A 16,353-nucleotide genomic window follows, 5' to 3' on the forward strand; every position below is an offset into this window, starting at 1 on the left:
CCCTTGTGGCTACGGGGGTCAGGGGGTATGGAGGGAAGGCTGGGGCGGGGTTCTGAGTTGGATGATCAGCTATGATCATACTGAATGGCGGTGCAGGCTCGAAGGGCCGAATGGCCTACTCCTGCACCTATTTTCTATGTTTCTATAAAACACAATGTACGAGTTACTGTGGTCTGTAGCGACACTCGGCGGTATGTATGTAACTAATTTAGTGTTTCATTGTTGTATTTACCTAAGCCTCATTGCTTTTGGGTCCCCTACCTTGACGAGCTTGCTGTCGTCCCTCCTCTTCGAGTGCTGCAAGGACTCCAAATGATGTCGTGCACAGTCGTAGTCAACAAGTTTCCTGCTGCGCTTTGCGATTCGAGTCTGGTTGAGTGAGAACAGAACCGTTATTAACACCAAAAATCATCACACAGATAGTGCAGCTTACACCTGACCGTGACACGAGATGTATCATTGGCCACCGATGAGAAGAACCATCGAGTGTGCTTGACACGAGAAGTCGTAGAACACAGAACATTACACCACATTACAGGCCCTTCGGCCCACAGTGATTAGCCAACCTTTTAACCTACTTTAAGATCAATCTAACCCTTCCCTCCTACATAGACTAGTCCTGATGAAGGGTCCCAGCTCAAAAGGCCGTCTGTTTATTCCTCTCCTTGTTATCTGACCTACTGATCTGCAGAATCCCTTGCATTATGACTCCATTTTTCTATCATCCACGTACCTATCTAAGAGCTTTTAAAATGTCCCTAATGTATCCAGCTCTACCATCATCCCTGGCAGGGCATTCCACACACGCAGCATTCACCGTGTAAAAAAACTAACCTCTGACACTCCTCCTGTACCTTCCTCCAGTCACCTTAAAATTACACCCCTGATATTAGCCATTTCTGCCCTGGGAAAGGATCTCTGGCCGTCCACTCTATCTATGCCTCTTATCATCTTGAACATCTCTGTCAAGTCACCTCTCATCCTCCTTCGCTCCAAAGGGATAAGCCCTAGCTCACTCAACCCAGATAGTTCAATGTTACTGCCTACACTTCGATACGATTCAGATTTGTTTATCACGTGAACATCGAACACAACCGAAGGATGTGCTGGGGGTAGTCCGCTAGTGTCGCCAAAACCCTGGCACCAACGTAGCCTGGCCACGATGCACAGCAGAACAACACAGAACACCACAAGCAGCAAGCCGTGGAGGGGGAGAAAGCCTTTCATGGCCTCAGGAGATGGCAAAACACTTCACAATCCTGAACTAAATACAAAAGCTAGTGATTAATTTAATGAACATAAGAACATAAGAACTTAAGAAATAGGAGCAGGAGTCGGCCATCTGGCCCATCGAGCCTGCTCCACCATTCAATAAGATCATGGCTGATCTGACCATGGACTCATCTCCACCTACCTGCCTTTTCCCCAAAACCTATAAATCCCCCACTGTGTGAAAATCTATGCAACCTTGTCTTAAATATATTTACTGAGGTAGCCTCCACTGCTTCATTTGGGCCAAGAATTCCACAGATTCACCACTCTCTTGGAAAAGCAGTTCCTCCTCATCTCAGTCTTAAATCTACTCCTCTGAATCTTGAGGTGTGTCCCCTGGTTCTAGTCTCACCTACCAGTGGAAACAACTTTCTTGTCTCTATCTTACCTATCCCTTCCATAATTTTATATGCTTCTATAAGATCTCCTCTTATTCTTCTGACTTCCAGTGAGTACAGTCCCAGGCGACTCAATCTCTCCTCAGAGTCTAACCCCTCATCTCTGGAATCAACCTGATGAACTTCCACTGCATTGTCTCCAAAGCCAGTGTATCCTACCTCAAGTGAGGAGACCAGAACTGCACACAGTACTCCAGGTGCAGCCTCACCAGTACCCTGTACAGTTGCAGCATAACCTCCTGCACTTAAATTCAATCCCTCTAGCAATGAAGGCCAACATCCCATTTGCCTTCTTGACAGCCTGCTGCACCTGCAAACCAATCTTTTGTGATGCATGCTCAAGCACTCCCAAGTCTCTCTGCCCAGCAGCATTCTGCAGTCTTTTACCATTTAAATAATAATCCCCTCTTCCATTTTTCCTTTAGGAAAGCAGAAGGAAGCTTGTGCACAGTGATAACTCCACTAATAGAAATCTGATTACTGTACCTTAGGATTATCTATTGGCCAGAAATCGATTTTGGCACAGACTAGAAGGGCCGAATGGCCTGTTTTCTGTGCTGTAGTGTTCTATGGTTCTAACAGCAATTCTGGTTGGGGAATCAAAGTTGCCGGGATATTGTGAGGAGGGGGGACTTTAATAAAAACAGACCAGAAAACCTAACCATAGTGAAATTATCCTGGAAATCCTGATGGTTTGGCACCTTGCTCACCAGTTAATCTTGCCTATATTTCCCATTCATTCACCAGGACCCTGGTTCTCAGGCTCCCCATCCACCCACTGGGGCTCTGATTCCCACATTTCCCGGAGTCCGTGTTCTTTCATCAGGATCCCTGAACACCCACCAGGGACCTGGGTTTTATTTATTCAGAGATACAGCACAGGATAGACCGAGCCAGCCCAGCCAGCCTTGGCAGCCAGCAACCCACCGACTTAACCCTAGCCTAATAACAGGACAATATTACAATAACTTACAAACCGCTGCATCTTTGGACTGTGGGAGCAAACCTGAACACCCATAGGAACACACAAACTATCTTAGAATTGAACTCCCGACTTTGAGAACAAATACGAAATATTAAAAATAATAATAGTGGTAATAAATAATAAATGCAAGATGAGGTGGATACTGCTGTCATAGGAAAGTAGCATCAATCATCAGAGATCCTTCCTACCCAGGCTATGATACTTCCTTGCTACTGCCATCACATAGAAGGGTCAAGTCCCTCAGGACTCACTCCACCAGGTTCAAGAACAGTTACTACCCCTCAACCATCTGGCTTTCGAACAAAAGGGGATAATTATTGAGGAGGGGAAGATGGTGGTGCAATGCAGCGCACGCGGCTGTTCCAAATTAATATCGATATGTGTAACTAGGGGGCCGTGCACAATCCGGATTTGATGGAGACAGCCGTGAGAAGCGCAGAAGAACATCTGGTGAAACTTCTGAAATGCCTGCTTCGCTGCCGCTGCTACTATGCGATCGAGAATCTCCGGAGACGAAGGCACCAAATCCTCGGCTTTGCGAATCGCCTGTTGCCGGGGCCAGGGTCGAAGTGCTCGGCAGAGATGGTGCTCGGTGTTCGGTGTCGAAGAGGTGGTCAGAGGCTCGGAGTTTTTCGGACGGACTCGGAGTTGGACTGTGGTCGGATGCTTCCGGGATGCTGCATCGGCAAGTTGGCGGCACTGGAGGTTTACCGTCAGTGTAAGATGATGGGACTTTCGAGAGACTTGAGACTTTTACCGTGCCATGGTCTGTTCTTATCAAGTTACGGTATTGCTTTGCACTGTTGTAACTATATGTCATAATTATATGGTTTTTGTTAGTTTTTAAGTCAGTTTGTCATGTGTTTTCGTGATACCATTCTGGAAAAACATTGTGTCATTTATTAATGCACGCATTACTAAATGACAATACAAGGGGACTGTGTGTCTTCATAATCCTAATCATATCATAACTACACTTGCCCATCCATTGAGATGTTCCCACAACCAATGATCTCACTTTAAGGACTCTTTCTCTCATCATCTCTTGTTCTCATTATTTATTGCTATTTATTTATATTTGCATTTGCACAGTTTGTTGTCTTCTGCACTCTGGTTGATCTTTCATTGATCCTGTTTACAGTTACTATTCTATAGATTTGCTGAGTATGCCCGCAGGAAAATTAATCTCAGGGTTGTATATGGTGACATATGTGTACTTTGATAAAAAAAAATTTACTTTGAACTTTACTTTGTAGAGTCCTTGAAAATGAGTCCATAGATTGTGGAACCAGTTCAGTCATGGGCACGTGAACTTGCGTGAAGTCATCCCACTGGTTAAGGAGCCTGATGGTTCAGGGGTAATAATTTCTTCTGCACACCGGAGAATAAAGTCCTAATTTATTCAACCTTTCCATATAACTCAGGCCCTCAAATAATGGCAAAATCCTTGTAAACTTTCTTTGCACTCTTTCAATCTTATTTTCATCTTTCCTGTCGGTAGGAGACCAGAACTTCACACAATATTCCAAATGAGGCCTCACCAATGTCCTCCACAACTTCAACATAACATCCCATCTCCTGCACTCAACACCCTGATCTATGAAGGCCAATGTACCACGAGTTTTCTTTATGACCCTATCTACCTGTGACACCACTTTCAAGGAATTATGGACCTGTATTCCTGTATTCCCAGATCCCTCTGTTCTACCATTTACTGGGTAGTTCATGCCGAATGTCGTTTTGAAATGCAGGAACGTTGTTATGAAGGCACGCAGATTTGCAAAACAGCAAACAAGAAGAGCGGAACTTCCCAGAGGCCAAACGTTTTAATTCCGAATCCCATTCCCATTCTGACAGTTCTTAGTCCACAGCCTCCTCTACTTTTGTGATGAGGCCACCCTCAGGGTGGAGGAACAACACCTTTATTCCGTTGGGTAACCTCCAAACTGATGGCGTGATTTTCATTTTTTATTCTAGTAAAATGTTTTCTGTTTCCCACTCTGGCCTTTTACCTCTTCTCACCTGCCTATCACCTCCCCCTGGGTCCCCTCCTCCTTATCCTATGGTCCACTCTCCTCTCCTAGAAGATTCCATCAGCACTTTCCTATTCCCACCCACCTGGCTTCTCCTATCACCTTCGAGTGATGCTCTGTCCCTCCCTCCACCTTTTCACTCTGATGCCCTCCCCCTTCCTTTCCAGTCGTGATGAAGGGTCTCAGCCCAAAACATCGACTGTTTGTTTCCTCGGATGCTGCCTAACCTGCTGAGTGCCTCCAGCATTGTGTGTGTGTGTGTGTGTGTGTGTGTGTGTGTGTGTGTGTGTGTGTGTGTGTGTGTGTGTGTGTGTGTGTATGTCGCTTTGGATTTCCAGCACCTGCAGACATTGTTGTGCTTGTGAAGATGAGTAACGATTCACTTTGTCTTAGAGTGCTTCAGAAAGATGAGTGTTGGCCAGTGACTGAGTAGCTGGAAGCACTGCAAGCTCGATTGACTCAATGATTCATTCAGAACAAGAGAGTGCCAACAGTGTAGCACCCTTCAGAGCTGATGTATGGCAGTGAAATATCACAAGCTCCATTAACTCACACTTGGCAAGACATGCAAAGTGGACAATGTGGGTGTAGAACGCAAACCGAAACCAGCGTGGTGTCACAATCTTAATAAAAGATACATCACCCCCGGAGGATTAGAACATCGAACACAAAACACTGAGGCAGAGTACAGGCCCTTCGGCCCACAATATTGTGCAGACTTTCTATTTTATTTATTTAGAGATACAGCATGGAGTTGTCCTTCGGGACCTTCGAGTCGTGCTGCCCCGGCACCCACCGACAAACCCCATTAACCCAAACCTAATAACAGGACAATTTATAACGACCAATTAACCTACCGCGCATGCCTTTGGACTGTGGGAGGACACTGGAGGAACCGGCAAAAGCCCACGCACTCTACGGGGAGAAGGTACAGAGACTCTTTACAGGGTGGCACGGAATTGAACTCATGAACTCCAACACCCCAAGCTGGAATAGCATCTCACTAACCACTATGTCACTGTAGTGCGCTACCATTTAATCCTAGTCTAAGGTCAATCAAACCCTTCCTTCCGAGATTACCTGCATTTTTCTATCGTCCATGTGCCTCTCTAAGAGCTTGTTAAAAGCTTCTAATGTATGTGTCTCCACCACCACACCTGGCAGTGTGTTCCACGCATTCACAATTCTCCTTTCCGAAAACTTGTCTCTGACATTCCATAAGACCATACCACATAGAAGCAGAATTAGGCATCCGCTCTGTCCAAGCCTTTCAACCTTCATAAGGCTTCAATGAGATCCCCCCCCAATCCTTCTAAATTCTAGTGAATACAGACCAAGAACCATCAAACATTCCTCGTATGATAAACCTTTCATTCCTGGAATCATCCTTGTGAACCTCCTCTGGACCCTCTCCAATGTCAGCACATCCTTTCTAAGATGAAGGGGCCCAAAACTGTTCCAATACTCAAGGTGAGGCCTCACCAGTGCCTTATTGAGCCTCAGCATCACATCCCTGCTCTTGAATTCTCAACCTCTTGAAATGAATGTTAACATTGCATTTGCCTTCCTCATCGCTGACTCGACCTGTAAGTTAACCTTTAGGGTATTCAGCACAAAGACTCCCAAGTCCCTTTGCATCTCAGATTTTTGGATTTTCTCCCCATTTAGAAAATAGTTTACACATTTATTTCTACCAATAAAGTGCATGACCATGCATTTTCAACATTGTATTTCATTTGCCACTTTCTTGCCCATTCTCCTAATCTGTCTAAGCCCTTCTGCATCCAACCTGTTTCCTCAACACTACCTGCTCCCCCACCAATCTTCGTATCATCTGCAAACTTGGCAACAAAACCATCTTTTTCATCATCTAAATCATTTATATATGGCATAAAAAGAAGTGGCCCCAAAACCAACCCCTGCGGAACACCACTAGTCACTGGCAGCCAACCAGACAAGGATCCTTTTATTCCCACTCACTGCCTCCTACCAATCAGCCAATGTTCTAACCATGCCAGCAATTTTCCTGTAGTACCTTGGGTTCTTAACTTGGTAAGCAGCATCACGTGTGGAACCTTGTCAAGGGCTTTCTGAAAGTCCAAAAATACAACATCCACTACATCCCCTTTATCTATCCTACTTGTAATCTCCTCAAAGAATTGCAATAGGTTTATCAGACAAGATTTTCCCTTAAATAACCCATGTCCTATCTTGTCCTGGATCACCAAGTACTCCATAATCTTATCCTTAATAATTGACTCCAACACCTTCCCAACCACTGAGGTGAGGCTAATTGGTCTATAATTTCCTTTCTGCTGTCTTCCTCTTTTCTTAAAGAGTGGAGTAACATTTGCAGTTTTCCAGTCCTCTGGCACCATGCCAGAGTCCAATGATTTTTGAAAGATCATGGCTAATGCCTCCACAATCTCTACCACTACCTCTTTCAGAACCCTAGGGTGTAATTCATCTGGTCCGAGTGACTTATGTACCCTTAGGTCACTCAGCTTTTAGAGCACCTTCTCCCTTGTGACAGTAACTGCACTCACTTCTCTTCCTTCACACTCTTCAAAATCCGGCACAGGGCTAGTGTCCTCCACGGTGAAGTCTGATACAAAATACTCATTTAGTTCATCTGCTATCTCCTTGGCCCCCGTTATTATTTCTCTGGCCTCATTTTCTAGCAGTCTTATATCCACACTTATATCTTTTGTTTTTTACATACTTGAATAAAAGCTTTTACTACCTACTTTGATATTGTTGCTAACTTGCTTTCATGCTTCATCTTTTTCCCCAACGATTCTTTCAGTTGCTTTCTGTAGTTTTTTAAAAACCTTCCCAATCCTTGATCTTCCCAGTTACTTTTGCTTTGTTGTATGCCGTCCCTTTTGCTTTTATTTAGCTTTGGCTTCCCTTGTCAGCCGCGGTTGTACCATTTTACCATTTGAGTATATCTTCGTTTTTGGAATACATCTTTTCTGCAGCTTTTTCAATTTTCCCCGAAACTCATGCTATTTCTGCTCTGCAGTCATCCCTGCCAACTCCTTTCTCATGCCACTGTAATTTCCTTTACTCCACTGAAATACTGCTACGCCAGACTTCACTTTCTCTCTATCAAATTTCAAGTTGAACTCAATCATATTGTGATCACTGCCTCCTGAGGGTTTTACCTTAAGGTCTCTAATCAACTCCGGTTCACTACATTACATTCAATCCAGTGTTGCTGTTCCTCTAGCAGGCTCAACGACAAACTGCTCTAAAAATCTCTCTCTTAGGTATTCAACAAACTCACTCTCTTGAGATTCATTACCAGTCTGATTTTCCCAATTGACCTGCATGCTGAAATCTCCCATGAAATTGCACTTTTGACACACCTTTTTTATTTCCTGTTGTAATCTGTGGTCCATATCCCAACTGCTATTGGGATGTCATAAGGTGGTGGCTGGGAACGGACCCAAGTGCAAGACACAGACACTGAGGTACTAGGGACAGGACTAGAATACAGGGTGAGGGCCAGGACGTGGACTCGAAAACCAGAAACCTGGAACAGGACTGGACAAGAGAGCTAGGAGCCCCAGCTTGCCTCTGGCTCGGACCCCAGAACTAGGCAAGGACGTGACTTGGTTGGCAGGCTGGATGAGGCTGGGGACCAGGGACTGCAGGCGAGGCTGGGGACTAGGGACTGCAGGCGAGGCTTGGCTAGAGGCTTGGGGTCTTGAAGCTCCGCCTGGGCAGGGTGCAGATCTCTACCTGACGGAGGCAAGGGACAGGAAGGGACAGAACCCACCACAGGGTAACGGCAATCTGGCCTGGCTTACCTGATGGAGGCAAGGGACAGGAAGGGAGCTAGGTTCAGGGTGGTTCCAAGACAAGACTTCAGGCTAGGCGAGGTGAGAGTTACCGGCAAGACAAAGCAAGGCTTCAGGCAAGGAAACAGAAAGCAGAGGAAAGGATACAAGGAGTAAGGACAAGAACAATCCAGCAGCCACACGCTGGTCTCTGGAGGTATTTATGCAGCCAGCCCCAACGAGAATCAGCTGCCTCAATTAGTACTCAACAGGAACAGACACAGGGTAGACAGGAAAACCTGGAGCAAGGGTCGATGGACCTGACTGTGAACCGGAATGCGGACTTCACGGACCGGACCATGACATGAGAGGCCTGTATATAACTGCCATCAGGGTCCTTTTACCCTTAACTCAACCCACAAGGATTTGACATTGTCCAATCCTATGGCACATCTTTCTACTGATTTGATTCTCCCTATACTTTCCTCCAATCACCTGAAAATTATGTCTCCTTATATTAACCATTTTCTCCCAGGGTAAAAGCTATTCTCTAAAGCTTGAAGGAAGCCAGACCTCGGTGAAAAATACTTTAGCCAATGGATTTACAGATTAGATCGAAGATCCGCTATTTCACTTTGATCAGTTGTTAAACATTGATCTGTGGGGCCAAGGACAGAACAGCAGCGTTTCAATTATGACTAGAGACAGACCAGTGTGGGAAGACGTACCATCGATATCAGGTATAAAACTGGACATTACAACACTACCTGAATGAACGGCCACTTTGGATGGAATGAAACAGGATAACAGCTGTTTCCAGGTTCTTGTTCTGGAAATGTGGATCTGACCTATGCCAGCACAAGATGTGAATCCTATACTGGTATAATAATGTGTAGGTTGGGGAGGTGGGTGGAGAAGATGGGGATAGTTAATAGGATTACGGAAGAACCATTTAGGATCCATGTAACACCATAATATCAGAGCAGAATTAGACCATTTGGCCAATCAAGTCCGCTCCACCATTCAATCATGGCTGATCCATTTCCCTCTCTTGTCTTCTCCTTTTAACCTTTCACACCCTGACTCATCAAGAACCTATTGTCCTCTACTGTAAATATACCCAATGCCTTGGCCTCCACTACTGCCTGTGGCAATGAATTCCACAGATTTACCACTCTCTGACCAGGAAATTTCATCTCATCTTTGTTTTAGATGGATGTCCCTCTATTCTGAGGCTGGGTCCTCTGGTCCTAGACTCCCCCACTATAGGAAACATTTTCTCCACATCCACTCTATCGAGACCTTTTACGATTTGATGGGTTTCAATGAGGCCACCTCTCATTTTCCTGAATTCCAGGGAGTACAGGCCCAGAACCATCAAATGCTACTCATATCACAAGCCTTTCATTCCCAGAAACATTCTGGTCACCTCCTTTGAACCCTCTGCAATATCAACACATCCTTTCTTAGACGTGTGGCCCAAAGCTGCTCACAATACTCCAAGTGAGGCCTCACTAGTGCTTTATGACGTCTCAACATTACATCCTTGTTTTTATATTCTAGTCCTCTCAAAACGAATGCTGACATCACATTTGCCTTTCTCACCACTGACTCAACCTGCAAATTAACCTTTAGGGTTACAAACTATTTACAAATTAACCTGTAAGATATGTATTTGGTGGTTGGCATGGATGATAGACTGAATGGCATCTTTCTCTGCTGTGCAACTTTATGACTGTGATTTTGAAGGGGAAAGAGGTTTAAAAGTGGAGGGCAGTGGTGGTTGGGGGTATTGGAGTTGCTGGTTAGACAAAGTTACAAGATAAGGAACAGCCAAGGTGTGTAGGAAGTTCTCAGAGGTGATGGTGAATCTCTGGAATTCTCTACCCCACAGTGTTGCTAAGGTCAATGACTGGATGTACTTAACTAAGAAGTTGCTTCAAAAGATTGCTTAACTGAAGCTATGTGGAACCTACACACACGGAGAGGCATTAAGTCCTGGGGAAGGTTAACCATGTTCGTACTGAATGGCAGGGTAGGAAAGGATTGAGAGACCAGGTTCAAGGTTCAAAGCAAATTTATTATCAAAATACATATATTGTATTGAGTGGTGGTGTGGAGACATGTCACTACCAAAGGAGGTGTAAGAACCCCATTCCCTCCACTAGTCTGCAAGTCACCCTCGGGCAAGGTGTAGCACCCGCTTAGCTCCCCACCCACCCCCCTCCCCGATCAGGGTCACGTGGAGCCATAGGAGCAGGTGGTGGATGGTCGTATGAGCAGCTGGTGCAGATCACAAGTCCTGGTTATGCGACCACTGATGCCAGGTAGGCAATCTCTTAAGAGTATTGATAATGGCTGAGGCCACTCATCTCGTAAAGACATGCTGCCAGAAGCCAATGGCAAACCACTTCTGTAGAAAAATTTGCCAAGAACAATCATGGTCATAGAAAGACCATGTTCGCCCATGTCATACAACACAAACAAATGTCACCATATACTACCCTGAGTTCATGTTCCTGTCGGCATTCACAGAGAAATACAGTAGGATCAATGAAAAACTAAACATAATTAGAGACTATTATGCAACCAATGTGCAAAAGGCGAACTGTGCAAATACGAAAAAAATAGTAATGTAGCTGCAAAAACTGATACAAAATAAAACCAAACAAATTTCTGCCTGCCTGTGACCTCAGACGGAGTTGTTGTACTTGCATGACACAGCCATTGCACCAATGCTCTGCCACAGACTGTGGTGGAGGCCAAGTCCATGGGTGTATTTAAGGTGGAAGTTGCTCTTTTCCTGATCAATCAGGGCATCAAAGGATATTTGGAGAAGGCAGATGTATGGGGTTGAGTGGGATCCGGGATCAGTCGTGATAGAATGGTGGAGTAGACTTGATGGGCTGAATGGCCTAATTCTGCCTCTATGTCTTAAGGTCTTATGGTCTTATGATTGCTCTAAAGAGTCAAGTTCCCTATTCCGATCCTTTATTAGCAATTAGCAAACATTCAATTAAGCATTATTGAGCATTATCTCGACGGTCAACAAAGGTACAACCTCTGCTGGTCCCAAGCTATGGACTGCCACGAAATAAGGATGAATACGTAACTGATTCCCTTCGCTTTTACCATGCCTTCACTCATGTGACTAGTTACCATAATAAATGCACAGCACAGAATACACGGCTCCTACAAATAATAATTATAAATAAATAAGTAAGTAAACAAACAAACAAAGCTGAGAACCTGAGCTGCAGAGTCTTTGGGGTGGCTGTTGGCTGCTTCCATTTTCCTATGTTCTGTTGTGGGTAAACAGTGATTGGGATGGAGCTGCTGGTTGGTGGACAGAAGATGGTAGCTGGTGGTAGGAGATGTTCTCTGCATAAAGTGGTGTTTGGAGAATGGCTAACTTCACTTCCCACAACTCTGAACTGTTTCTGTAACCTACAGATTCACTTTCCAGGACACTACAACTCATGTTCTCAATCTTGTTTATTTTATTTGCACAGTTTTGTCTTCTTATGCTCGCTGATTGTGTTGTCAGTCTTTGTTTATGTACAGTTTTTCATAAATTTTATTGTGTCCTTTATTTTTCCTGTAAATGCCTGCAGGAAAACAAACATTAAGGTTGTGAATGTTAACATACATGTGCTTTGATAATAAATTTACTTTGATGTTTGAGATTGTGGCAGCTGTACACCAAGTGACCATGTCATTAGGTAAAGGAATGGAAACCGGTGTGGTCTTCTGCTGCTGTGGCCCATCCGTTTCAAGGTTGACATGATACATGTTCAGAGATGTTCTTCTGCACACCACTGTTGTAACACATGGTCATTTGAGTTACTGTCACCTTCCTGTCAACCTGAACAGATCCAATCTCTCTCATTAACAAGGCATTTTTCCTCAGAATGGCCACCATTCTCTGTAAACTCTAGAGACTGTTGTGCGTGAAAATCCCAGGAGATCAGCGGTTTCTGAGATACTCAAACCACTCCATCTGGCACCAACATTCATTCCACGGCCAAAGTCACTTAGATCACATTTTTCTCCCTTTCTGATGTTTGGGCTGAACAACAACTGAACCTCTTGACCATGTCTGCATTGAGTTGCTGCCATATGATTGGCTGATTATATATTTACATTAATGACAAATATGAGGAAGTCAGCAGATGCTGGAAACCCAGAGCAACACAGACAAAATACTGGATAAACCCTGCAGGTCAGGCTGCATCTATGGAAATGAGTAGGTAGTTGACATTTCAGGCCAAGACTATTCTTCAAGACTGAGAAGGAAGAGGCAAGATGCCAGAATGGAGAGGTTTGAGGAGGGGAAGGAGGCTAGCAGGAAGATGATAGATAAGACCAGGTGTACTAATGAGCAGGTCTACCTAATAAAGTGGCCACAAAGTATAGATATGCTTTGATAATAAATTTACACTGCACTTTGAGATAGTGCAGGTATATACTTAATCTCAGGATACAAATTGTTAAAGACTTAGTAAGAGCTATTTCACTTTGGCATGTCCTGTAAAATAGGCAATATCTAATTAGTTCCCTGATATAAATCTCCCAGTTTTCATCTGTGTCAGCTTGATAATTACTAGGACAAGAATCCAAGGAGAAGCCGATCACTAGCATCTTATCCACAACAGTGTCTGAGGACAAAATCACCCTCTGAGTGACATTTAAAAACGCAAACACAAAGAATTCTGCAAATGCTGGAAATTCAAGCAACACATATCAAAGTTGCTGGTGAACGCAGCAGGCCAGGCAGCATCTCTAGGGAGAGGTACAGTCGACATTTCAGGCCGAGATCTTTCAGTTAGTCCTGACGAAGGGTCTCGGCCTGAAACATCAACTGTACCTCTTCCTAGAGATGCTGCCTGGCCTGCTGCGCTCACCAGCAACTTTGATGTGTGTTGCTCTGAGTGATGTGGAGACTTTCAGAGGAGGTCACCGGCGTTGATTGATTACATATACTGACATTCGAGAGGGTTCAGAGAAGATTCACGAGAATGATTCCAGGAATGAAAGGGTTACCATATGAGGAACGTCTGACAGCTCTTGGGATGTATTCCCTGGAGTTCAGGAGAATGAAAGGGGATTTCATAGAAACATTCCGAATGTTAAAAGGCCTGAACAGATTAGATATGGCAAGCTATTTCCCATGGTAGGGGAGTCTAGGACAGGAGGACACAACTTCAGGATTGAAGGACATCCATTTAGAACAGAGATGTGGAGAAATTACTTTAGTCAGAGGGTGGTAAGTCTGTTGCCACGGGCCGCTGTGGAGGCCAAGTCATTGGGTACATTTAAGGCAGAGATAGATAGGTTCTTGATTAACCCAGGGCATGAAAGGGTATGGGGAGAAGGCAGGGGTGTGGGGATGACTGGAAGAATTGGATCAGCCCATGATTGAATGGCAGAGCAGACTCAATGGGCCAAATGGCCTGCTTCTGCTCCTATATCTTATGGTCCTATGGTCATTGCAATCAGACCTTACCTTAATATCAGGAAACTGCCCCAAGTACGTGTCCAGCGTTAACAAAGCCTGGTCAACCAGCTTCTGGTGGAAGTCTGCCCACAGTGAATCAGAATTCTGAGAAGTAATGAAAGAACTCCTGAGAATTGATAATGACAACAATATAAATTGCATCAAGATCCAGATGTGAGAATCAGAAACAGATATATTATCACTGACATATGATATAAAATGTGTTGTTTTGCAGCAGCAGTGTACAATATATAAAATACACTATAAATTACAATAAGAGATATATATTAAAAATAAATAAGTAGGAGGTCCTGTTCTGGGCCCAGCATGTAAGTGGAATTATGAAGAAAGCACAGCAGCAGCTCTACTTCCTTCAGAGTTTGTGAAGATTTGGCATGACATCTAAAGACTTGAGAAATTTCTATAGATGTGTGGTGGAAAGTACATTGCTTGGCTGCATCATGGCCTGGTGTGGAAACACCAATGCCCTTGAATGGAAATTCCTACAAAAAGTACTGAATATAACCCAGTTCATCATGATAAGGTCCTCCCAATCATTGAGCACATCTACACGAAGTGCTGACACAGGAAAGCAGCATCCATCATCAGGGACCCCCAACTGCTGCCATCAGGAAGGAGGTACAGGAGCCTCAGGACTCACACCACCAGGTTCAGGAACAGTTATTACCCCTCAACGATCTGGAAGAAGGTACAGGAGCCTCAGGACTCACACCACCAAGTTCAGGAACAGTTATTACCCCCTCAGTCATCTGGAAGAAGGTACAGGAGCCTCAGGACCCACACCACCAGGTTCAGGAACAGTTATTACACCTCAGTCATCTGGAAGAAGGTACAGGAGCCTCAGGACCCACACCACCAGGTTCAGGAACAGTTATTACCCCTCAACGATCTGGAAGAAGGTACAGGAGCCTCAGGACCCACACCACCAGGTTCAGGAACAGTTATTACCCCCTCAGCCATCAGGAAGGAGGTACAGGAGCCTCAGGACTCACACCACCAGGTCCAGGAACAGTTATTACCCCCTCAACGATCTGGAAGAAGGTACAGGAGCCTCAGGACTCACACCACCAGGTCCAGGAACAGTTATTACCCCCTCAGCCATCAGACTCTTGAACCAAAGGAGATAACTTCACTCAACTTCACTTGTTCCATCACTGAACTTTTCTCATAAACAATGGACTCACTTTCAAGGACTCTTCATTTAATTTTTTTTTGATATTTATTGTTTATTTATTTATTATTATTGTTTCTTTCTTTTTGTAGTTACACAGTTTGTTGTCTTTTGAGCACTGGTTGAGCACCAAGTTGGTGCAGTCTTGCATTGATTCTATTCTGGTTATTACTCTGTTACGGATTTATTGAGTATGCCCGCAGGAAAATGAATCTCAAGGTTATGTATGGAGACACACATGTACTTTGTCAATATATTTACTTTGAACTTTGAACATAAAGAGAGGAAAAATGATGAGGTAGTAGTCACAGATTCATAGTCTGTTCAGCAATCTGATGGAGAAGAAGCTATTCTGAAAATGTTGAGTGTGGGTCGTCAGGCTCCTGTTCCCCTCCCTGACAACAATGAGAAGGTGACATGTACTGGGTGGTGGAACTCAGGAAGATAAGAACTAACTTAGAGACAAGTGGCTAAGTAAATGATACCCATTGCCAGAAAACAACAAATTCCTCTCAAAGCTAATCAATAAGCTCCAAGATCTTGGCCACAATACTTCCTTTTGCAATTGGATCCTTGATTTCCTCATTCACACACCCTCATCAGGTTGCATTGACAACATGTCCTTCATGACCGCCATCGGCACAGGTTCCCCACAGGCTATGTGCTTAGTCCCCTGCTCAACTCACTTCACACGTTTGACTGTGTGGCTAAGTACAGCTTCAACATCATACAGAAGTTTGCTGATGACAGCGCTGTTCTTGGCCGAACCAAAGGTAGTGACGGATCAGCATGTAGGAGGGAGATTGGAAATCTGGCCAAGTGGTGCAATAACAAAAATCTCTTACCCAGTGTCTTCAAGACCAAGGAGCTGATTATTGACTTTTGAACTTTGAACTTTAGGTCAGTGATAATAAACTTGACTCTGATTCTCACATGTACAGAAGTATAGGGAGAAGCTGTGTCATGCATATTGTTCACACAGATACACAAATGGTGTATGCATAAAAATTGTGGTAATTAATCTTAACACAGGAAGGCATCAGCAGCTGGCCGTTATTAATTTACAGTTGCTTTAACACACGGAATGACGGGGATACAGGCTGGACATTTGGGTCTGTATGACAAGTCAACATTACACCCCCATTTGCCAGCATAAGAGTAAGGAATGGTGATCTCTAGGACCACATCCTG

General features: G+C 44.4%; 1 protein-coding gene across 1 annotated transcript in view; it reads right to left on the reverse strand.

The window, feature by feature from the left end:
- The window catches only part of amph (amphiphysin), a 279,279-nt gene that overhangs the window by 173,127 nt on the left and 89,799 nt on the right, over positions 1-16,353 (reverse strand). Inside the window, exons 5-6 of the mRNA XM_072266836.1 lie at positions 13,980-14,075; positions 262-369 (exon numbers count right to left, since the gene is read on the reverse strand). Of these exons, the coding sequence (XP_072122937.1) occupies positions 262-369; positions 13,980-14,075 (204 nt within the window). The remainder of the gene's footprint in view (positions 1-261; positions 370-13,979; positions 14,076-16,353) is intronic.

The sequence above is a fragment of the Mobula birostris genome, chromosome 1, assembly GCF_030028105.1.
Source record: "Mobula birostris isolate sMobBir1 chromosome 1, sMobBir1.hap1, whole genome shotgun sequence".
Classification (NCBI taxonomy): Eukaryota; Metazoa; Chordata; class Chondrichthyes; order Myliobatiformes; family Myliobatidae; genus Mobula; species Mobula birostris.